This window comes from Dipteris shenzhenensis, chromosome 7, assembly GCF_047967505.1.
Source record: "Dipteris shenzhenensis isolate YYH24624 ecotype China chromosome 7, Dip_SZ_1.0, whole genome shotgun sequence".
In the NCBI taxonomy this organism is placed as follows: Eukaryota; Viridiplantae; Streptophyta; class Polypodiopsida; order Gleicheniales; family Dipteridaceae; genus Dipteris; species Dipteris shenzhenensis.
The window spans coordinates 25256652-25281719 of NC_141602.1; the positions used below are offsets into that span (position 1 = coordinate 25256652).

Here is a 25068-nt window from a genome sequence, read left to right on the forward strand (position 1 = left end):
CCTTATTACGTGATGAAAGACTAAACTTTATTCATGAAACAGAAAAATATACATAAATTTCATGCCATCAGATTATCATACATATAAACTTCTACACTCAAACTAAACATCACAAGTAAAATGTTGTTTCCTTTAGGACTATGGTGGATCATACTCTTAAGGGCTTATGGCAAGTCTACTGGTGACCTTTCTCTCCAAGCCAGAGTTGATGTGCAAACAGGCATCAAAATGATACTGAAATTATGCCTGGAGGATGGTTTTGATATGTTCCCTACATTACTCGTGACTGATGGATCTTGCATGATTGATCGCAGAATGGGAATTCACGGCCACCCTCTGGAAATCCAAGTAAGTAAAAGGAGATTTAAAAGAACCATTTGTACTCAACCATGTTCCATGCTTTGGAGTGCATGGGTTTGTCTATGTTCCTTGTGACTATGCGAGCACAACCAATATTATTATATTTAGGATAACATTGGAGGTAAACTAAATGTTGCGATGGCATGCAGCTGGCATCCTCCACACCAAGAGACCAGCTGATTTGTTCTATGTTGAAATAATTGTCAGGCTTTATTTTATTCGGCCCTTCGTTGTGCACGTGAGATGCTTACTCCAGAGGATGGATCCTTGGATCTCATCAGGGCCATGGTTAACAGATTGATTGCATTGTCTTTTCACATCCGGGAATATTATTGGATAGACATGAAGAAACTGAATGAAATATACCGATACAAGACAGAAGAATATTCTTATGATGCAGTGAATAAGTTCAATATCTACCCAGATCAAATATCCCCTTGGCTGGTAGAATGGATGACCGACCGTGGCGGGTACCTGATAGGCAACCTACAGCCTGCTCATATGGACTTCCGATTTTTTTCCTTAGGTAATTTGTGGTCGATAATTGGCTCACTTGCCACTCCTGAGCAGTCAAATGCTATTTTAGACCTCATTGAAGCAAAGTGGATTGATCTGGTTGGAAACATGCCTCTCAAAATATGCTATCCTGCACTGGAGGGTAAGGAATGGGAAATAATAACTGGAAGTGACCCCAAGAACACGTAAGCTTATCTTCCCTTGCACTACATGAATTGATGTAATAATTTTTTACTCAAGTACTCTCTCTTTTCTTGTGTTTCTGATAGCAGAATAGTACAGAATTAAAGAAGTGCAAATTAATATGACATATATGACCAAAAAATCAAATGCACCCCATCCATATGTTCGTGAGTGTATAATGCAATATATGAGAATGCCTCACCAGAAAGGTGCTCTTGAGAAAAGAAAGTACTTTGCAAAATACCCTTAAAAACTACCAATCAAAGTGACCCCCAAAGACCCATAGATATCCTTGAGTGATCATGAACAACAGAGACTCCTTCCAAGGACCTTTAACCCCTCTATTGGATGTCTGAGTGTTGCAAGCACTCTAGCAAGGTATGTTGTCACATCTGGACCTCCATAGTATCAGAGACCTCAAAGTTATGTTCCATGGGACCCTCTGCTGCTGCAGCCTGCGACCTCGTCTGAAAACAATCAAATGGAGCTCAAAGAACTCATCAATGTGTTGGCACCACACTCTAGGGGCTGGTTTCAGCCCGTATAGAGTCTTCTTTAATCTGTAAACTTGAGAAGCGGAACCAAGGAACCTGAAAACCCTGAGGCTGATCCACATATACCTCCTCCTCCAAGTTTCCGTTCAAAAAATGCAGATTTCACGTCCATTTGAAAGAGGGACCACCCATGATGCGCAGCAGGCTATCACTGTCGAAATGGTCACCATCCGAGCTGTAGGAACAAAGGTCTCATCAAAATCGAGATCCTTTGCTTGAGCATCCACTAGCCTGTCTTTATATTTATCCAAACTCCATCGGATATGGACTCACCGTCTGCTTGAAACGTCTGTCCACCAAGTCCCAGGTATCATTCTTCAAAATAGCATCCATTTCAGCCTTCGTGGATTCCTGCCATTCTGATATATATATATTTCTCCTCCTTGAAAGACCTCAGCTCATCAATTAAAGCCAGCAATGCATAGTTCACAGTAGGATATCTCGAAATACGTGGAAATTTCCTTACCCCAAAACTTGTCTCTGGTAATTCAGTCAACCGAGACTCTTGCATTGTCCTCAAGTACCACTATGGAATCCTCTTCTCCATTGGTGGTGATTTCTTTGTCTCCGGTGCCTTTGGCTCCGTCTCTGGCTCCTCTGACTCTTCATCCTTCTGCTTGATTGACAACCCGGGTATCGGCGGGGGTGCTTGTGCTACCTCCTTTGGCTGGAACTCCACCTCCTCGAAGACAACGCCCCTGGTGATGAGGATTTGTTGCTCGTCTGGATCGAAGAGATGATATGCTTTCGACTCTTCAATGTAACCGACAATTATACACTTTCAAAACCGGGAATCCAGCTTCTTCCTTTCATCCTTATGCACATGCACATAGGCATTAGAACCAAAAACCTTTAAATGTGAAATAATAGGTTTCTTACCATAATGGACTTCATAAGGAGTTTTGTCATCACCTGCCTTTGTCTTTGACCTATTGAAGATGTGTAGGGCTGTATTAACCACTTCACCCCAATAGGCCTTGAAGAGTTGCTTCCCCTCATCACGGTTAACCCCATTTCCACTATCACACAGTCTTTCTCTTTGCAAGCCCATTCTACTGAGAAGTGTGGGCTGTTGTGAGCTGACTTTTGATTCATGCTTCTTACAGAAAGCGTCGAATGCTTCTGAAGTAAACTCCTTCCCTCTGTCATGCGAAATATCTTCAAAGTCCTTCACTCCTTTTCTACCTTGTCCTTCCACTCCTTGACTTTATCAAATGCTTGAGACTTCTTAGACAAGCAGAATACCCAAATCATGCGGCTCCAATTTTCTATAAAAGTAAAAAAATAGTAAGAACCTGCAAATGAGTTTGTTAACATGGGCCTGCATATATCTGAGTGCACCAACTCTAACAAGGCTTTCCTTAACGTGGCCTCCTTTGGGAACGGATCCCGATGTTACTTGCCCTTCAAGAGAGCCATGTAGACCTCATCCGTGCCTACAATTGGTGGAAGTCCATCCACCATCTTTGAGTTTTGCATCTCCGACAATGTCTTGTGGTTAATGTAACCAACTCTCTCATGCCGCAACTTGGAGCCTTCTTTTTCACCATGGACCAAAAGTGCATTGGTACAATCCATTCTCTAACTCCGTGACCCATAATCTCTCAGGTTGCCTCGGATTGACCGCAACCTCCTTGTCATCAAACTCGACCTTCATCCTATTCTTGGACATATGAGAGAGCAAGTTCTTACAAAGAGCAAGCACATAAAGAACACCAAAGATTACCCCTTTGTCGTCTAAGTTTGCTATGAATGTAATGTCGCCCATTCGCTTCACACAGGGCATGTCATGTTGTCTTCCACTGTCATCGTCAAGTCTGGATGTGCAAGTTACACAGATTTAAACCATGATCTCTTGTTGGCAATGTTGATAGCGGAAGTGAGAGAGGGGGAGAGAGAGAGAAGTGCACCCGATATAGCTACCTGTACACTAAGTGTATTGACAATGAACATGAAGATATAAATGTGAACCCCTTAGGGTTAGGGTTTGCCCCTATGCCCTATGTAGATGATGCAATTTACACCACCCTCTTAAATTGCACTAGGTAAGTAGAGGGTGCATGTACAAGACCTTTTTGTGGATTTCATTTGGTGCATAAGCTAGAATCCAAAACTGAAAAGAAATCAGAGTAGTATGTGCGTCTGTAAGCACAGTGACTATGTAGTGGAAGCATGTACAATGAGTACAACTTACGATCCTATACATAACGTGGATTTCTCCCTCTTAAGTTGTGAGTCATCCTTCGCCTTTGGGAATAAAACCCAGAAGATAGGCCAAAAGGGAGAGGACGGAAATATGCAAAAAATAAAGTCCACCTCGATCAAAGACTGGTCGATCAAAAGATAATTACGTGGAGAATTGTGTGTATGGCTGCATGCTGAACATGTCTAAGACGAACATGTCATGTGTCACCATGGACTGTGCAGCTACTCTGTAGAAGAGGCATCCGAATGTGAAGCTAGTCGATGTAGCTATGGCGATGTGATCCGGTAGGTTGTGACATACGAGAGTGTCACCAACCCAAAAGAACTGACAACAATGTCGAAGGTATGCTGCAGTAGAAGTATAATCTCTGTCGAATGATGCGGGATTGAAGAAGACCGCATAGTCGGTGTGGACACAGTGATCCAAGGGCTGAAAATCCAAGGCCGAAGGTGCACATGCGATACTCTACTCTGCTGAAGAAGAGGCCCGTAAAACTAACAAGGTATGGTAACATGTCAAACCTGTATGCTCAACTATCATGAGCTGAAGGTCATATGATGTGTGCATAGCTAAACATCCATCGGCATGGGATGTAGCATATCTATGGTAGGCTCGTCAAGAAGGAGCTAACAGTATAAAGGCCTAGAAGCCTGGAATACAACTAAGAGTGCATAAGATGTCCCTGCAGCGTATGCAGTACCAAATGCTGATGAAGGGATGGATCTGTAGTCGTGGATCCAACCACTGATTTGCATCAAGTATGGATTTGTCATGTGCACGGATTGGTATCTGACGTGTACTAGGTACACAGGACTAGCTCAGGTTAGCCTGGGGAGGCTTAGAGCTAGGCAGGCTTGATTCTCGGGTTGAGTGGCAAGGGTACGGACTATTTATAGGTCTTCGCTATTTTTGGCGCTCGGGGCCCGAGTCTATAAAAGGGGCTCAGGGGGTTCAGTTCTCAGTGTGCAATTGGGAGCAAGTTTCGTTCCCAGGTGCCAGGTCTGTTCCTAGATTGAGTCACGGACGCGCGCCTGCATCTTAGCGTAGCCCAAGGCCCAGTGGCAGATCTATGGCTTCACAGCTCCACCTAGTGGTATGGGACACCAGGCTGGTTTGGATCTGATTAGGAGTTCGTGCCAGTAGCTCAGCTCGTGGCTCGGAGGGGACATCTCCTGATTCGGGATCACATCCCGTACATGTCATGGTTGGGTGGTGAGCAGCCTGCTCAGTTTCTCACGTGGTGTGTGTTTGTTTGCAGATCAGGGGTTTCAGGAGTGCTGGGATGTGTCAGTTGGTATCAGAGCCAACTCGTGAGGTAGGAACTTCTGATGCAAGAATTTTTGACGAATTTTTCCTCCAGGTATGCCCTAAAATTCGAAATTTGTTGCTGCGATTTTTGCTGGGTTCCTGGGTTAGCAAGGGTGGTCAGGATCTAGGGAAAAGGTAGAAGAAAGGAGGGAGAGTTTCGAAATTCCTGAAGGGGGCTGAGAGAGAAGGCTATAGGAAGCAGGAGTGAGAGCAGAGAAGAAGGAAAGAGAGGGAAACGTAGAACGGAGAAAGCAGAGAGGCGATGTGACCGACAAGGGCTGCGGGGAAGGCGGTGATTGAACGCCAGGGTTGGTACGGAATCTGGCCAGGGCAGGGAGAGGCGAGATGCGCAGGAACAGGGTGCGGCCAGCCTGCGTTGAGGGTTGCTTTTTTCGAAAAAAGCACCCCCTCCAAAGCTGGGAGGGTTGGCCTATTTCGGAAGCAGGGCTTCCTAATTAGGCTGCCCTGCTCCCTATATAGATGGGGCAGGGTACCAGCCCAGCCATAGCTTGCAAAGAGTCTTAGCTGCGCCATCGAGTTGCGTGCCAGCCTTGCATCAGCCTGTCGTGCACCTGCGCCAGCCACCGTACAGTGCCTGCATCAGCCTGCCGTACATCTGCGCCAGCCCCGCGTCAGCCACCCGTACCTGCGTCGCCAGCCATCCGTACAGTCGCCGCACAGCTACGTCAGCTGCTGTACGGCCTCCGTCAGCTACTGTACGCCTGCGTCAGCAGCCGTACGGCTTACATCAGCCATCGCACGGACTGCGTCAACAACCGTACAGCCACGTCAGCAGTCAGTACGTTGCAGGATTCCGTACGTTGCATCCAGTAGCGGGTTCAGCCAGATTTCGGGATTCGTGGGCTTCCGGTTCGCCAGTTTACAGCATCTCCTTCCGTCAGCATTTCTTGGGACGGTTTTCCTCTGCTCCATTCTCCTTTTCGCTTCGGTTCAGTCAGTTATTTCTCTCAGTCTGTATTCAAATCAAATTTCAGTTATGTCTGATTCTGCAAATCCCGAGTTCACCATGGGAGAGCAGGATTTGGATTACATTCCTGTGGGAGAGGAGGATCAGGGTCTTTATGATGACCTGATTACAAAAAAGGCCTTCAGTGAATTTACGACTGCTCTGGATGGAAAATTCGAGCAGGGTAATGCAAATCAAACGGGGTTGACACAACGACTCCAAGGGATTCAGGCGACTCTCACTCTTCTGGCTAGCACTGTGCAGGCACTCACGCATGTGGATGCCATGGCTTCAGTGCTAGGCCCGAATATAACTCCAGACCCTTTTCCGGGAGATCAAAAGTCTCGAACAAAGGAGGTAGTTGACACTTGGTTACACAAGTGGCAGGTACATTTTCAGTTCCACCCATACCCAGATGAGAAGAAGATCCAGCTTGCAGCGGGTTTCATGTCAGGTAAAGCGTTGCTATGGTGGAAGGAACTCCAGCCTAAGCCCGATACATGGACAGATTTTGAAGGGGTCTTCAGGAAGGAGTTCCTAAAGAAGGAGGATGATTATGATATCGTTGGCAAGCTTAAAGCCCTCGATATGTCAAAGTTAAACTTGACCTTTGAAGTTTATCTTCAAAGATTTCGAGATCTGCAAACCAGGGCCACTAAGATGGATCCAGTGACCTTGTTAGGGTTATTCGTGGATGGTTTGCCAGATTCATACAAGTTGCAGATAAAGAACAACAAATGCACAACGTTGCAGGAGGCCATGAATTATGCGCGCATTTATGATGATACCATAGCTGGTGCTAAAGCAACCACAGTTTCCAACACGAGTGGAAAGAACAAACGCAAGTTCTTTCAGCATACGACTGGTACTGGGGAGACGAAGTCTACGGACAACGCCTCCAAGAAAAACTTGACTCAAGCAAAGAATGGTAAAGCCCGTTTCCTTCGTACTTTGAGGCTCAAGAAAGAAGGACGTTGCTTCTATTGCGAGGAGCGGGGCCACACCAAGAATGAGTGTCCAAAGCGCAAGAACCAAAAGTTGGTGCTTGGGCCGAAGCTCCAGGCGGATACTGGTACCAAAGCCAAGGGAGCGAACCAAGTCTCGATGACAGGTATTTCTGTAAATGTCATTACCTGCCCACTTTCTTGTAATTGTACTTTCAATACTTCGTTGTTTGGTTCCCATGATCTTTTCCGAGTTTATGGAGAAGTTATGGACCAACAGGTTCACATTCTCTTTGATCCGGGCAGCTCTCACAATTTTGTTAATTACAAATTTGTGCAGAAGATGGGGCTGTCACAGTACCTAGCGACCACACCTATGAGGTGCAGCTTCCAGCCGGGAAGCAGTTTTGGGATCGCAAGGTTGAAGTGCTTCCTATCCGGATTCAAGCCTACACAGGGGCTCTTACATGTTATGTTATGCATCTGGAGCATGTAGACTTGTTGATCGGAATAGAGTGGTTTAAAACCCACAATATTCAGATTGGATGGACGGAGCATACACTTTCTTTTGTAGATAAGAACACCCAATTTTGTATTCAGTGTGATAAAATTCCCTCTTCTCAGGGACCTATTGTATCTGCGATGCAGCTTCGGAATATATTAAACAATTTTCATTATGATGTCTATCAGTGTGTTTTGATTCCGCTTTCTTCATTTGTTGTCTCTGTAATAAACAAAAGTGTTTGAACACCGTGAATTGAGAATGTTGTTAGATAGTTTTAAGGATGTATTCCCTGCTCAACTGCCGGAAGGTTTACCTCCAGAAAGGGCAGTAGATCATCGCATAGACTTAGTCCCAGGGGCTCAACCTATTAGTGTACCACCTTATAGGATGAGTCAGGTAGAGGAGGATGAGTTAGCTACCCAGCTACAGGATTACCTGAATATGGGCTATATACACCCAAGTAAATCACCTTGGGGTGCACCTGTCCTCCTAAGAAAGAAGAAAGATTCTTCCTGGAGAATGTGTATAGATTATAAACGATTAAATAAAGTGACAATCAAGAATCGATACCCTCTCCCTCGTTCCGATGATTTGATAGACCGTTTGGCCGGAGCGAAGTATTTCACTAAGATTGATTTGCGTACGGGTTATCATCAAATCCGTATCTATGCTAAACACATAGATAGGACCGCATTCCGAACTAGGTATGGTCATTACGAGTTTCTCGTATTACCTTTTGGTTTGACCAATGCTCCTGCTACTTTTCAGCAGATGATGAACGATTTGTTCAGGGATTTTCTGGGCAAATTTGTTATAGTGTTCTTAGATGACATCTTGGTATATAGTCGAACGCTTGAGGATCACATAGGACACCTTCGGGTTGTCTTAGTTGTTCTAAGACAGCATAATCTCTATGCCAAGATGAGTAAATGTGACTTCTTTATGAAGGAGATCATTTACTTAGGACACAAGATTTCTTCTGAAGGTATTAGCATTGATTTGGATCGTATCCAGAAGGTTTTAGAATGGCCTATCCCTCAGACTGTGAAACAACTTCGTTCTTTCCTAGGATTTACGGTATTTCTTCGGAAGTCTGTGTGTGATTATTCACATATCATGGCACCCCTGACAAACATATTGAAAGATCGTGGACGCAGGTCTACCCAACCGATCTCTTGGAATGATGCAATGAACAACGCTTTTGAAACCTTGAAGTTTTCTATCAAGGAAGCACCCGTTCTTGCATTACCCGATCCTACCCGGCCTTATGTTTTAGAGGCCGATGCGAGTGATTATGCGATTGGGGCAGCTCTATTCCAAGAGGGCAGATCTGTAGCTTTCGAGAGTAAGAACCTAGACGACACTCAATATCGTTGGCCCACACTCGAGAAGGAACTTTATGCTGTAGTGTATGCTCTTAAGGTTTGGAGACACTACTTGTATGGTTCAAAGTTCCTTGTATTGACTGATCACCAGTCAATTAAGTATGGGTGTGATGGATCAGAATTGAGGGGAAGGAAAGCTAGATGGGCAGAATTAATGCAGGATTTTGATTTTGAAATACGTTATCGTAAGGGTTCGTTGAATAGTGTGGCGGATGCCTTAAGTCGAGTTAAGTTTGTAAATGCTCTGTCATTTACGGAAATATCCTCAGACCTATTTCAATCCTTGAGAGGGCTATACGCAACTGATAGTCATTTCAGTTCTTATTGGCAGAGACTCCAAGATGGGCATCCATCGTTGACCAGGACTCAGGGATTGTGCCACCTACGATACAGGCGGCGGGAGGTCAGTGGATGATTAGGAACGGCTTGCTGTTCCGGAATCAAAAGATTTGTGTGCCGAATGTTCTGGACCTTAAATCCAAGATACTCTGGGAGTGTCATGATGCTCCTAGTGCTGGACATCCGGGTATACATAGGACTCTGTCTCTTGTGAAGCATACCTTTTATTGGCCTAAGATGCGTGCATTTATTGAAAACTATGTAGTAGGTTGCCGAGTTTGTCAGGTTACTAAGGCAGAACGCCTTAGAAGCGCGGGCTTATTACAGCCATTACAGATTCCAGGTAATAAATGGGAAAGTATTTCCATGGATTTTATTACTGGTTTGCCTCGAACGCGCAAGGGTCATGACTCCATTTGGGTCATAGTCGACCGTTTGACAAAAATGGCTAGATTCTTACCTACTAGAACAACTATTTCAGCTGTTCATCTGGCTCACGAGTTTGTGGACCACTTGTTTAAGCTGTATGGTTTGCCATCTGACATAGTCAGTGATAGGGACTCAAAGTTTACCAGTAACTTTTGGACACTTGTTTTTGCAAAGTTAGAAACTACTCTAAGTATGAGTTCCTCGGATCATGCACAATCCGATGGCAGTACAGAGAAGGTCAACCAGTTGGTTGAAGACATGCTTCGGGCATATGTATCTAAGAGACAGTCTTCATGGGAAGATTATCTACCTATGATAGAATTTGCTTACAACAGTGCAAAGCATTCTAGTACTGGTTACAGTCCTTTTATGCTTATGTACGGGTTTCAACCTAAGTCACCAGTTATGGTTGGGTTAAAAGGAATTCAAAATGATGCTGCTAAGAACTTCTTGCTAGACATGCAGGAAATGTTGCACTTTGCCAAGGAGTCTATTAGAAGTGCCCAAGATCGGGACAGATTTTATGCTAATAGACATCGTTCACCTAGAAAGTTCTCTGAAGGAACGATGGTATATTTGCGAATTCCTAAGGAATCCAAGAGCCTAAGTACTGGTTTGGTTCCGAAATTATCCCCCAGATACTGTGGCCCATTCAAGGTCATTAAAAGAATTGGACGAGTTGCATATCGACTGGAATTGCCTCCTGATGTTAAAGTCCATCCAGTCTTTCATGTCAGTAGACTGAAAGAAGTTTTGGGTGCGGAAGATCAACTTGTTTCTCCTCACGAGATAATAGAAGTTACTGATTTGACTTTTATTCCTCACGAACCTGAGTGTATTCTTGAATTTCGTGAAAGACAGATTCGAAATAGAACTATCACGGAATACAAGATCAAGTGGAAGGATCGTGTTGAGGAGGATGCAACATGGGAGACATTACAAAACCTCCAAAGAACATTTCCGGGTTTTTTAGCGAACTCAGGAGTGAGTTCTTAGAGGAGGGGGAGTATGTCATGTGCACGGATTGGTATCTGACGTGTACTAGGTACACACGACTAGCTTAGGTTAGCCTGGGGAGGCTTAGAGCTAGGCAGACTTGATTCTCGGGTTGAGTGGCAAGGGTACGGACTATTTATAGGTCTTCGCTATTTTTGGCACTCGGGGCCCGAGTCTATAAAAGGGGCCCAGGGGGTTCAGTTCTCAGTGTGCAGTTGGGAGCAAGTTTCGTTCCCAGGTACCAGGTCTGTTCCTGGATTGAGTCGTGGATGCGCACCTGCATCTTAGCGTAGCCCAAGGCCCAGTGGCAGATTTATAGGTCTTCGCTATTTTTGGCGCTCGGGGCCCGAGTCTATAAAAGGGGCCCAGGGGGTTCAGTTCTCAGTGTGCAGTTGGGAGCAAGTTTCGTTCCCAGGTGCTAGGTCTGTTCCTGGATTGAGTCGCGGATGCGCGCCTGCATCTTAGCGTAGCCCAAGGCCCAATGGCAGATCTATGGCTTCACAGCGCCACCTGGTGGTATGGGACACCAGGCTGGTTTGGATCTGATTGGGAGTTCGTGCCAGTAGCTCAACTCGTGGCTCGGAGGGGACATCTCCTGATTCGGGATCACATCCCGTAGATGTCATGGTTGGGTGGTGAGCACCCTGCTCAGTTTCTCACGTGGTGTGTGTTTGTTTGCAAATCAGGGGTTTCAGGAATGCTGGGATGTGTCAAGATTGTATACGACGGCCCTAAGTGCATGATCAAACACTGAGTCTCCCCAGGTTGCGCTATGGCTGAACCAGATGATGTCTATTGCACTGGGGCAGAATCACACTGATGCATAGGTATCCTCGTGTTTAGGAATGATATGTTGATCGAAAGAGGTGGTGATCACTGGATCCAAGGGTGCAATGCGGCATGACTGAGCCGATGCTGGAATGTCCTGAAGACTGATGTGTCGATCTAAAGTGCTGAAGGAAACTGTGTCCATGATATGCTCTATGTAAGAGGTGAAGGCATCAGTGATGGATGCTGGAATGGAATCACCTGAAGAGCTGGATGCACTATGGCATATATCTCCGCATGCGGCTGGAGATGTGAGTGCCTCGTACTGAGGACTTACCTGCTAAATAATTGCATGATCCCTGTTGAACTCCTGCTGAGTATCTGCATCTGTGGCAAAAGATGGAGTCGGATCCATGCATGAAGGTGATGGTTGTACATCATTGTAGTAGAATGATGACAACTGCATGTCGGGCGGAGCCAAGAGGTTGTACAAGGCTGATGTGTATGTGCAAGAACCAATGCCAAAAATAGCCAACAAATGTGACTGTACATGGGTGGCATACGTGCGTGCAAGAAGAATGCAACAATCTTGAATCCAAGAAGGAGAACTCTCCCAAGTGTCACCAATCATGATGAACTGCCAAATGCCAAGATAACTGAGATGGTGTCAGTGTGTGAATGTGTACACCAATGATAGAACCGCATGGACTGACGCTGGTAGAAACTAATCGGGTAATGCGGCAATGGCTGACTTGAGCTACGAAATGGATTAGGAGGTGGTTCCGATGATGAGGATTGAATGATGCTAACCTGTGGAAAAGTCAGATGTGAAATTTGATGTAATAGGTGCGTAGAGTACGAGTTGGTGAGCAATCTTGCTTTTTGGAGCGTTGCAAAATTTCGCATCGATCAAAAGATACGGCCCTCGGAAGGATAGGCCAAACTTTAAGAAGGCCCAAAAATGATGATGTGGCCTGTGGTGAGGTGGCAAGCTGAGGTCACACGCTGTTTGAAGGGTGCCTGTGCTGTGTGCTTAGATGACACATGGTGATATGGCATGATGACTAGTGTCACATGCAGAAATGCACTGTGTGCCTAGCTGGCACTGATGACTGTGCATTGCCACATGGCCATGATGACTGGGCAAGCAAGTGAGGTGGCATGCTGAGGACTGCAAATGATGTGGCCTATGCTTGCGTGCCATGGATGACGTGGCAGTGGTGCAACAGTGATGACGTGGATTGCCACGTGTACCACATGGCCCAAATTTGACCACTTGCTAAACCTAAGGTCAAGGTCACCTGACCATGGTATGAGGCTATCTGCCACATGTCGAGTCTTGTAGTGCCACGTGTCTCTACCATGGTGGATTAGATCCACCAGAATCAAGAAGATTTCGTCTCCGTTCATGAGATTCCGTCGCCATGTTGAGGTCGCAGCCCGTCGTTCGTCACAGCCCGTCGATTGGCCGTTGGAGGTCCTTGAGCCATTAGTGTTCATCATTGCGTCATGGGCTAGAGAACTAGGCTCCAGCTACAAAAGCCTCCGGTTAGGTCAAGTTTGCGAGCAATTGGGCTGCTAGACGTGGGAGACGCTCGTCATGGACGCCGTTTGCATGGGTGTTCGGGTGGATGTAGGCTCATCCGTTGCACAAGATGCTGATGGAGATAAGGCTATTGGAGAGCTCGTTCGGCGCTTTAAGGCAATGACTTTTGAGCTTGGGCTGAGCCAGTGGACGTCGGCTTGGGAGCTCGAGGTGTAGTAGTCGCATGAAAAGCGTTGAGAGTAGAGCTGCAGAGTGCTGGTCGAGATGGCAAAGGAGCATTGTTCGCTGCTCATTTGCTGCTGTTTGAGAATGGAATTTGTTGGAGCTAGAGAGCCGCCTGTGTGTTGCCGGTTGGAGTGGTCACCGGGTCAACGATGCAGCTATTGGAGCCGTGAGAGCTTGAGGGTGGCGGGTAGAGCGGCCGTTGATGGAGCTTAAGGGTATGGGAAAAGTATTCAGAAGTAGAAGACTACATTGAGGCCGAGCGAGGGCGAGGGCTGTTGATGAAGCGTTGTAGCATGACGTCGAGTTGCAAGGCACTGTGTGAAGTGCTTCCAAGCTGGCTGGCCTTACTTTAGAGCTGATCGTCCTTCTTGTCTGTAGATCTGGGAGCTGTTGAAGAGCTTGTTGATGCTGCAGCTCTGTAGATGCTGCTAGGTCGTTAGAGTTGTAGAGGCTCTATAGAAAGCTCAAGAAGGCAGCGTTAACCTTTGGAGGAAAGACTGCCAACAAACAACTCTTATGCCACCCAGCGCCATGGTCACTGCACTAAGGAGAAATGACTAGGAGGAAACCCTCTCCAAGAATATCTCTCACAAGCTCTTGAATCTCTTGAAGAGAAGAATGACAACCTTTCACGAACTTCTCAAAGAGCAAAGAACCAAAATGAACGGAAATGTCTCACATGAACATATCTCACTCTCCATAGCTCGAAATGATGAGCTGACTTAACCAAATCGAAGGGGAGATGGAGCTCTACGATGAGAGCTAGAGAAGGAACGGAGATGCCTCAAGCAGAGGGCTTATGCCTTGACAGAACAAGGGCTTTCGTGCCTTGATGGAACAAGGGCTTATACTCTCTCTGACGGAAATCTCTCTCAATGGAAGATGCCTCGCGGAAGGAGGGCTTGACACTCATGAAGGGAGTGGGAGCACCTGGTGCTCTAATACCATGATAGCTGAAGTAAGAGAGGGGGAGAGAGAGAGAGAGGAGTGCACACAATATAGCTACCTGTACACTAAGTATATTGACAATGAACATGAAGATATACATGTGAACCCCTTAGGGTTAGGGTTAGGGTTAGGGTTTGCCCCTATGCCCTATGTAGATGGTGCAATTTACACCATCCTCAGCAAATGTGTCGTGAAGCTCCATTGTCCACATACCGACCTTGCTTGCCTTCACTCACTGCAAAAGAAGCTGAGCAATGCTCAATGACCAAGAAAGGTTCTCCTGTAGCACACGTTGGTTGATTCAGATTTAGACTCCTCTTTGGGCTTAGATTCCTTCTTCTTCTTTTGATCCGTCTTTTCAGGCGGGCCTTTGCGAAGTGGCCAGGTTTCTCGCAATAGAAACACATCTTGTCGCAAGACCTTTTCTTCTTTGTCTATATCTCAAGACTTGTCACCCTTGGAGTTTTCTTTGGCCTTTACTTTGTTAGGATTGACTTTGTCCTTTGCCAAAAAATGCCTTGTCATTGTTGTTTTTGTAGATATCGGGTACTTCACAACATACATATTAGTACTAGGTTGGGTTCACATCTACCCACACAAGTTAGTTAGGTTTCACCTTTCATGATCTTTCATATTGCTGATTTTGGTCCACATAGGCCATATTTTCTCTCTTAGCGCCTAGCCTTCAGGATCATGCTTTGGCTCATGAGGTGGCCATGCAGTCTTGATTTTTTTTTTGGGTGTTATGGTAAAACATACTTGTAAAACTGTATATATATGTTGCCAAAAATACAGTGTTTGACATCTAATGTACAAGGGTTAGGTGATGTGCGGAAATTGAAGACTATATGGACATATGTCAAGAGATTGCAGCCTGATATAGTGGCCTTGCAAGAGCATAACCAGCATGGTTATGCAGGCCAGACAAGGCATTTTGAGGGATATGATATTTTCTATGCGGGTGCTAATGCCTTCTAAGTAGTGCTTCTTGTGAAAGATGTCCTTCAGCCAGTAGTGGCTTTTAATGACCGGGGTGGTCGTTGGATTATGTGCAATGCCTCGTGCAAGAAGAGAGACTTGAATTTGCTTCAGTCTATGGTCCGCAATCTTCTCATCACGAAGCTTTGATTTGAATTGGAAGCAAAACTTTCTCTATGTGGATTTCAACAATTTTCTGCAGCCAGGAGATAATACATTTGGTCATACACATATGCTTGACTCTGAGAGAGTGCAATGGACTGAATTACTCTTTTAGTTTGGTCTTGTTGACCTCTGGAAAGAGAGACGGCCTTTGGTTCTTGGTTATATTTTTCAGCATAATGTGCAGTCTGCTTATCAAGCTTGTTTAGATCACGGGCATTTGTTTAATGAGTGTCAATATGGTGCCTTCACTTTTAATATGTGGGCTGATTATGCTTTCCCGCATTCAAATCATGCTCCTCTTTGGTTGCAGATGTCCTTCTTTGATGTTCAACAGCACAGATTGCCAGATAGAAGGTTGCTTCTAGTAAACAATAGTTATTTGCATCATGAGGTATTTAAATACATGGTGCAAGATGCTATTGCTCCTCTTTGGGCACACTACCGCATAGATGCTGATTATGCTTGGATAGCTTTTGTTACCCGAACGTAGCATGTCATTCATGACTATGGCAAGAATTTTATGCATAACCTCCGAGAGGATGTTCCCAAATCCAAAAGCACATGTCAAGAATTGACAAAAATTAGTAGATATCTCAAATAAGCTGCTTGCCTGTGTCAGACTACACACTTTCTTCAATGCAACGACTGCAGGAAGGTGGACAAATGGGAAACTTGGGCAGCTATTAAGTACGGCAGTGCTTTAATTTACGCAATAGCTACTCATCCTATGCTTCAATACATGGGTCATTTGGTCGCTACAGGTACTTTGCATGTTCTAGAGATACATGGTAGCAAGCCGTTTTGCGCAGGCATATGCTGACTGCTTTTTTCTTGCCCAAGAACATAGAAAGGGATCTTTCATGCCTCATGGTCTGGCTGCTGGTCTGCAAGTAAATTTTCAGAAATCTAAGCTTCTTCCTCTCCATGAGGAAGCTTGGCATCATATCTTATGGCCAGGGGACATAGTTTACCAACCCAACTTCTACATCATCTTAGTAACCCTTCGAGGTGGACAGTCAATTGTTGCTAGCAAATGGACTAGGTGCTTGCCATGCTGAAGAAGAAAGGGGGATACTGGAAGCTGGCCACCTTACGATTACATGTCCGCCATCACATAATGCAATTGATTCTGGTTGTCTATATTTAGTTAATATAGTTTTACTTTCCCTCAATGATGTTTGCCAAAAGCAAGACATCTTCTGTTTTATATCTCATATCATGGAGCTTTTCTAGCGATCCCGCTATCGCCAGAAAGCCCTTAGGTTGCTTTCAGTTGATCACCTCTGCTTGCCTAAATGCATAGGGACTCAATATCCTCAATATTCTCAAGCACGTTCTAGCTCACAAGGAGAAAATGATGCTGCAGTTTATGTAGGGTGAGTGATCAACCATGGATAAACATGATGCAACATTTGATTTTACACTTGTCTTCTATGCATTTCGCTAGCAGCTTACCCAATGGGACTTATTCCTAGGTCACATTGATGGTACTGTCACTCGCATGCTTTCTGATGTAAGCACATACTGTCCCACCTTAAGTGGAATGGCAGGGATACTCGTGCAGTAAATTCTTTGCGTGCCCCTTTGCTGGAACCTCGCTGTTCTTACTTTCTTTGCTCCAAAGGCATTTTCTTGGTAGATAATGTGCTTGATGCTGCTGGTATGGGGATCTCTTTTCCAAAGGCATTCTCTGGTAGATGATGTGCTTGATGCTTTGGGACAACATTATAGGCCTTTATGGCATTTGTTGTCACAGATGCTCCGTGACTTTCAGCCAGTCCTTCGTGTTGAGATTCTTGACCACCTCAAGGACTGGGTTCTCTAGACGGATGATCATGTTTACCGTGTACTACCGTTCGCTGAGATCACAGTTGCTTCTTTGTATAAGGTTTTGCTGCTGCCTCCTCATGCCAGTTTTATCTAGTTTATGACATGCACCTCTCTGGTCACAGAAAAGATTGTAGCACATCTGGGATTGGAAACTACATCTTCAGAAAAAAAAATTCTTATGGCTTGGGGTTTTCCATATGGTTAGATCATCGCTCGTCATCATATTGCTCCTGTCACTTGTCAACGATATTTGTCCTCACAGGGATTTATGCCTCATCTGTTTTGGCATTGCCGTGATTATCATGATTTCTTGCTTTTATTCCAGCAACGGCTTCAGGCTTCCCCCTATAGGTAGGAATATGATCTTCTCTTTTACTGGGTTCACTGTTAGGTACTGTGGACCCTATGGAAGGACCGCAATCATCAAGTCTTTGGTGATCCCTCCTTGGCTAAGTATCAGTACTTCCAGGCATCTCTGTGGCAATCATTTTCTGCATGTCTACATGCGCAGGATCTTGATTATCTCATCATATAACGTTATCTTCTAATGTATGTATCTGGCTATCCTTTCTTTGGGACTGCTTTTTGTAATATAATGACAAATGGATACCACCCAAAAAAAAATGTTGTGGCCTTGCACGCACGTGCACATGTGTGTACACCTGGCCTCTTTCTATGTGTGTAGGCCTGCCTAGCATTTAATTGATGTTACCGACAAGCTACTAGATCTGTCCTTTAGCCAGATGACTTACCTAGCATTTCATTGATGTTACCTACAAGCTACTAGATCTTGTCCTTTAGCCGGACGACTTAGCCACCACATCATTGCAAGTTAGAGCTCTTGCTTGGGCTGCCTAAGGACAGCATATCTGAAAGGACTGTAGGAGACACAGCTAACCACTTAGAGAAGGGGGACACCATTTCTCAATGATCAAAACAGCATTTTTCCCACAGCTATTGTGTATACCATGTGATGGAATATAGGCCTTTTGAAGACGTTATTAAATTGTGTGTGTGTGTGTGTGTGTGTGCAGCTTCCCACCAAAAAAAAAAAAAGTGTGTGTGTGCAGCAGTAGATTTCTTCCCACCAAAAAAAAAAAAAGTGTGCAGCAGTGCTATGCCCTGGAGAACACGTGCAAATCTGCATACGCATGGTTCTAGAATTTGAGGAAATATTTGTTGAATACATATGTCACGCCCAATTTGTTGTATGGGGTTAGAAGTTGGGGCAGTCTCACACCAGGCACTTAGAATGATATCGAAATTTGGTTTTCGACCAAAATCTTGCAAGTCAAAGAAAACACACCATGTGCCATATACCTTCTGGAGGCCTTTGGAAGTTCTTAGGATACTCCCGAAGTCCGAGATATGTTAGCTGAAGAAGCTTTCTCACCAAGCTTAGGAAGCTAGTTCCACCCATTGATGGGCAGATTTTGGGCTTGACATGGCAGCCAAGTAGACGCAAGGAGGAGACTGGAGTGTAGTGGGCAGTGTGTAAAGTCTTGAGTGCCCACCATGGGTTTATTTATTCCCATTGGCTGTGAGGAGTGTCTGGTGGGCAGAGCCCGCGGTGTGTAAAGACCCTACATCTTACGAGAGACACCCATCAACTCAGATGTCATAGAAGCATGCCTAAACATGAGGTATTGGAATCCTTGAAAATGAACACTTACCAAAACTACTTGTACTATATGCAGCACATGAATCCATCTTATCAGGCCAGCTTCTTTTTTGGACAGGGCTTTGAGCACATTGATATTTACTTCAGTAGTAACTACAGGGCTTTTAACACAATGATATCTGCTTAAGCCACTAGTCAGACGCACACAAAAGTAGTGGATGCCATTCTGACAGCGTGACACCGCTATGTGAGACAAAATGCTAGCGTGTGGAGGGCTTATATTGGTTACCACAGGAAAGTCGGCTTTGTCTACTTACATAATTTAATTACGATGGAGATTTAGCAACAGGTGCAACATACTCTCTTGTATGAAGCACGTTTTGCTATATTCCCGGATACCATTGGTCATTTTCTTTCACAGCAGGGGGGCACAAATGCACATACCCCCGATTCATGGAGACCAAGGAAAAGCTCCCTTAGAGGTTGGTCTCACTCCAGTTTTTGCTATCATTGTGATGCCGTTTATTAGAGCTTGCAAGCATACGGATAATATAATTGCTAGACGATGACCCTACCCCATTGGATGATGACTGATAGGAACTGACTGGAGACTTGGCAAGGAAAGATTTCGTAAGATTAGGATCACAAGCATCATAGTACGTTTATTTTGTAGTTACAAATTGTCTTTTCGAGTTGAGGACCGCGGGCAGACATCATCTGACCGAGTTTGATTCTCAATGCAGACCTTGGTCTTATCATAATGGCGGGTCTTGGCCCACTCTCCTATGGCAGGTACGCGGACATTGGTTTCAGCTAGACACTGGTTGTGAAATTTTTCTTTCAATATGACTAAAAATTGGGAACTAAAGGGCAAGTAGACATGTCATGTGCAGTTTGCGGTTGCTTCTATAAAAATGAACAGGCCAGGTATAGTTTGCAAGGCAATCGAAGTAGCAGAGGAAAGGATTTCAAAGGACCGGTGGCCAGAATACTACGACTTACGAAAGGGTAAGTTCATTGGCAAGCAAGCTCGCCTCTATCAAACGTGGTCAATTGCAGGGTATCTTGTGGCCAAGTTACTTCTCCGCAAGCCAGAGGCAGCTCAGATGCTGACATGCGACGAAGATATTACACTTCTCGAAGCGCGATCTCTGCTTGAAGCCAGCCCAAAAAGAAAGCGAGGTCGCAAGACTGATAATAAGCCATTTCTTGTTTGAATCGACGTACGATTCTCATTCTTCTCTACCCACGTCTCCACACAATGAACCTTTCTCTCTGTCCTCTTTGTGAAGAGTCGCCAGGAACATTTTGTGAGACTCCCAAATTCAAAACACAACAGAAAAGCATCAACAGCTGCATGAAGGTGAAGGGTTCTCCTCTTAACAAATCACTTATCACAAAACTTCTTGTTTCAAATCTTTGAAAAAAAATTACTTGACCGGTTTGGAGTTCATACAAAACATTCCTCTCTACAAATCACTTGTTATCTCACCAAACTTATGGTTTCAAATTTTCGAAGATTTTTCTTGAGAATTTGTAGATTTTTTAGCTACAATAAAACTAACATTTTGGAGATCTTACCAAATGGAGTTCATAGAAAGCATCTCTTTCCACAATCCACTTCTCTCAACAAATCACAAAGCTTTGAGAATTTGCATATTTTTAAGCTAAACTATAACTAAAATTTTGGAGATCCTACAAAATTGAGAAAAAAATTTACAAGAAAAAATGTAAATGTTGCAATTCATTGTGTATAGTTTGCAAGTTTTTCCTTGAGGTTTGTAGGTTTTACTTGTGGGTTTCAAATTTTTGAAGGTTTTTCTTGAGGACTTGCAGATTTTTCTATTGAAATATAACCGAATTTTTTGATTTTACAAAATTGAGAAAAAAATTATATGTGAAACATGTTGAGTGTCCACCTATTAAGGTGGTTGTGCATGTGCTAACTATTGGGCCACGTGTTATTTGTGTGGTCAACATGCCACATGGATGCCATCTACCATGTGTCTACAAAGTGTGCTAGTTTTGTCTACTATACCATTGTAGTTATGGAGCAAAATGCCTTTTTTATAGGCAGACAATAGTGGCTTGGAGAAGAGGATAGGGGCCCAAACAATAAAAGAATTGTGCAAGGTGTACTATAATAGGAGCATGAATGATACAGTGAAAGAGGTGATGTAGATGGAGGCTACTTGTAGTAGATAGAGGTGACATCTGGTTGCTAATCACAATTGATAGAGAGTTGAGGAGTAGAGTCCATGCTAACGTGGTTAGAAGTTGCGCTACTAGGACTCGGAATACATGATCACAATCTTCCTGGAGTTATGACACAACTAGAAGGGCACCCTATAGACATGAAACACAAAATGTTCTAGATCACATAGTCGATTTGCAAGCGATAAATCTGATGCACAAACACGCAGACTATTGCACAAGCTATGTGGGTGGCTAGGCATGTGGGTTGGGTAGCAATTGTAGACATACAATCTGTGGTTGGGCCAATCTTTTTAATTCTAACATGGCAAAAGATTTTTTAGCACAAATAGGTGACAAGTTGTAGGTAGCTATAGAAGGTCAAAGTAGGTTGATGGCTCAAGATGTGGACTATTGTGTTACTGAGCAATCTTGTCCCGATTTGGGGCTACTTTTAGCTGGAATCCAGGACAAGTGTTCATACAATTGATGGATGGTGATGTGATGAACATACAAATAGGCCAACGTTCACATTGCAAGTGACATCTGGCAGGCTATGTGTACAATGAGGTGAGCTGGTAGATGTGGGTTGCATGCCAACTACTCAGCATTGATGGCAAAGACTATGGGTTTCAATTCTATAGATTTGCAGGCCTGTGGCATGAACCACAAGTGTGGATCACAATGTGCATGATATTTTTTATGACACTTTAGGGAAAATTTAGTTGACATGAGAGAGAGAGAGAGAGAGAGAGAGTCTATAGATGGAGCTTGATGAGAATTATAATGGAAGGCATGGAGCCTTTTTTTTTTGGAGACCCTCTTGAAAAAGGAGTGCCTTATTGGGCTACCTCCTACCATCCTCAGCCTTGAGAAATGACAGCCTAAAATGGTCGATTATGCTCTAGGCCTAGTGGAGAGAAAAGTAGCCATAGCTTCATGAAATGCTTATCTTGATGCATGCAACTTTAGTAAATGGTGCAAAAACATGATAATTATCTATCTCATGTCTTGTCATTTGATTTTATATGCTTGAGGACTCAACTTGACTTGTCAACCAAAAGATATGGGTTGTCAAAGTGGATTTTTTTTGTAATCAACATAGATTTTCCCAAAAAAATGAATACCATTGTTGCCATATGTTTTTGCCAAACCCAAATGAGCTAGAGGTTATGATGGACATTGTTGAAAGAACTCAAGATTATCAAGAAAATGGAAATTTGTGTGCAATTTGTGAAAAACAGAGCCTCGATATAGACAATGGGAGCAAAGGCTTAATTGCCGCCATGGGGAGGCTCAAGGAAAACAAAATTTAAGGGATGAACTAGATATGCAGGTGGTGGAGTAGAGCATAAGAAGATGTGCTGGAAGCATACTAACATGATGGAGCTCGAGATGATGAAACCTTTTGTGTATCAGGATTTGAGACATCTTCTAAATGCTTCTAAGATCAAGTCCTTACTCTCCCAAGGATCCTTAACATGAGGGATCCTGCAAAATGCTAATAAAGGAGCCTCTCTCCCAACTATTCGACTAGATTATCCAAACTGATAGAGGTTTTGAAACTCTCAAATAAAATGCATCGAATTAAGATCTTCAACTAAGAAGATGTTATAAGAACCAAAGGTGTCTCTCTCCATAGGCTATAACATGAGCATAAGTAAGGCAAGTGTGGTAAAGCGTTACAAAATTTCAAGATTCTCACATAGCATATAACAACGTAAGTGACTAAGTCTAAGCACAAAGCTCAATATTGAAAAAAACCCACAGGGTCAATTCAAAGTAGAGCTGCCTTCCCTCAGGATTATCTCGCTGTCTATTTGAACCTTATGCATGAAGAAATGGATAAGCTTGTCTCTATAACCTCCCCAAGCAATCAATGTATGTTGCGTGAACATTTTACTTGCGTGATTATTTGCTTATTCTATTGGATGTCGTAGAGAGAAACTTCATTGCACTAAGGGCCTTAGCACATGGATGGGGCTAGCATGGGCTTAGGATGGGAATCTTTTTGTCATCATTACACCCATCCTAGACCAAATGGTCTAGGATGGATTTACAATGGGAGTAGCCACTTTTTCTCCCATCCTAGACCATGGCCTCTAGACCCTGGCAACCTTTTTCAAGGATTCCAAAACATGGGAGAATGACAAGTGTCCTTGTCCCCACGTGGTCCCCAACTCCTAAACACATGAAATGTTGCCATGTATTCTCTTCTACCTAAACCCATCCCTAGTTCCTTTTTTGTTAGCACATGGTGGGATGGGAATAGGATAGAAATATGCATGGGACCACTTGGGACCACCTTTCCCATTCCCATCCTATTTCTTCCCATATGCTAAGCCCCTAAGGCAAGGTTCAGACTAGGCCGGCGGCCATGTTTCAAAATGTTGTGCAACGGTGCCCTCACGCTTGGACCAATAGCATACACAGGCCCGGAAGTGGCAACCGAAAAGATTTGTCCGTGGGTTGAAGGCCGTCCATAAGATGGCCGGCGGAAGAAAAAGGCCGCAAGACAGCTTGATTGGGGATTGAACCCACAACGAGGGACCCATACAATAAATGCCTTTCCATCAAGCCAATCAAATTTGCATGTCATTAATGCGTCTTACTTTGTTTAAGGTTTGTCCACCAGGTAGTGTGAACTACCACACCGGCGGACATGGCTTCAAATTGCTTCACAACACCCGTGTCCGCCGGCCTAGTCTGAACCCACACTAAGCCTAACTTTAAGTGTATCCATCCCACATATTTGTTTCTCATGAGACAAGGTGGGCAATTGATCTGTGCTAGTCTGCTTGGCTGCCACTCATGACAGCAGATCTCGTAGTACTTAGGACATGGCCCAGCAACAGCTTATCACAAGCCCATAATATATCTCTATAGTCCATTATTAAATTAAGGAACGAGACGAGGGTAAAAGACTAGAGGGCTTCCACTGCAGTTCTCAATAACTCTGTATTGCCACGAACAGTAACGAGCCATGGCAGAAATCTCTATGAAGGCCACAAGCTTATGTACAGCCGTAAGCTCTTTTTGTGGCTCCAAGCCAGCGGTGAGATCCTTGCCAACACAGACTCTCTACCAGGAAGTCCATTCCGCGCTAACTGCGGCCAAGGCATACGTGCAATCTTCAAGCAGGTAAGTGTCATCGTAATCCGATGAGCCAACAGTACATCTAGCTAGCAAAACACTACATCTAGTGGGCCGACTCCGTACGTCATTTAACAACCAGTAGTGTACAAAGTATGGACAGTATACAACATCGAATCGATAGACTCCGTCTCCAAAGAGGCTCCCAGATATAACTGGTCTATTGCCATGGCTTGTCTAAGACATAGACAAGCAATCTCGAGAGGCTCGTTGCTTTCTACTCTCTCAGCAAGCGACAATGGTTCAGCCTACTACGGAGGGCAACAGATGGGGCTTATAATAAGCGGTGCGACACACGTAATGAAAGTATATACACTGCAAGACAGAGCTCATGAGAATTCGGGGTGTACTATGAGAAACCAAAGCCATCTAGGTACTCTGTGGCTGCCGTCAGCGAGCTCAGTTCAGAGACTAAATGAGCATGAAATTCTTGGTTTGGGGCAAAAGATAGGCGAACATAGTCCATGCGATGCTCGCAGCCCGTTTCTAGTTTTCATGGGCACCTTCGCCTGTGCCTATCCATTCACATCAAAATGAACACATATGCAGGTCTGCCAACTCACCTGGTTAGAATCGAGTATTGTAGCAGCGTTTGTTATCTCTAGCATTTCGAGTCTTCCTACTTTTGTATGTCCCCCACGACTATCTCCTTTGGTCACCACCAGAAAGCCTTTGAGCCGCTTGAGCAGTGTGCCAGGGAAGGTGGGTAGCAAGGCCAATGGGCACTAGGCCACTTCCTTCTCTATCCCCAAGTACTAATGTGTCTCCCTCTCCATTACAATCCACCCAGCCTTACTACTCAACTGTAATCCAAAAGTAATGCGAGTGGATGTCCTTCAAGTACTTCCATATACGCTCCATAGTGGCCCTTCATAATTCTTGTCCTTGGCCCATTCTCTCACTAAGTGGTATCTTAGTCTTCCCACAAGGCTCATTACTGCAATCCAAG

The 25068-nt window shown here is 44.4% G+C and overlaps 1 protein-coding gene and 1 long non-coding RNA gene across 4 annotated transcripts in view; one reads left to right on the top strand and one right to left on the bottom strand.

Moving 5' to 3' along the window:
• The window catches only part of LOC147900140 (neutral/alkaline invertase 3, chloroplastic-like), a 37651-nt gene extending 17540 nt beyond the window's left edge, over positions 1-20111 (top strand). Inside the window, exons 3-6 of the mRNA XM_087376531.1 lie at positions 137-348; positions 568-1061; positions 19517-19565; positions 19667-20111. Coding sequence (XP_087232657.1) covers positions 137-348; positions 568-1061; positions 19517-19565; positions 19667-19990 — 1079 coding nt within the window. The 3' untranslated portion in view covers positions 19991-20111. The remainder of the gene's footprint in view (positions 1-136; positions 349-567; positions 1062-19516; positions 19566-19666) is intronic.
• LOC147900141 (uncharacterized) overlaps positions 1-24800 on the bottom strand; it is a 38274-nt gene extending 13474 nt beyond the window's left edge. Inside the window, exon 1 of one of the 3 annotated variants that reach the window (XR_015541272.1) lies at positions 24683-24732. This is a non-coding gene — a long non-coding RNA (uncharacterized LOC147900141). Of the gene's footprint in view, positions 1-24682 lie in introns of all 3 variants that reach the window. The other 2 variants (XR_015541274.1, XR_015541273.1) reach the window with 2 other exon arrangements.
• Between the last annotated feature and the right edge of the window lie 268 nt (positions 24801-25068).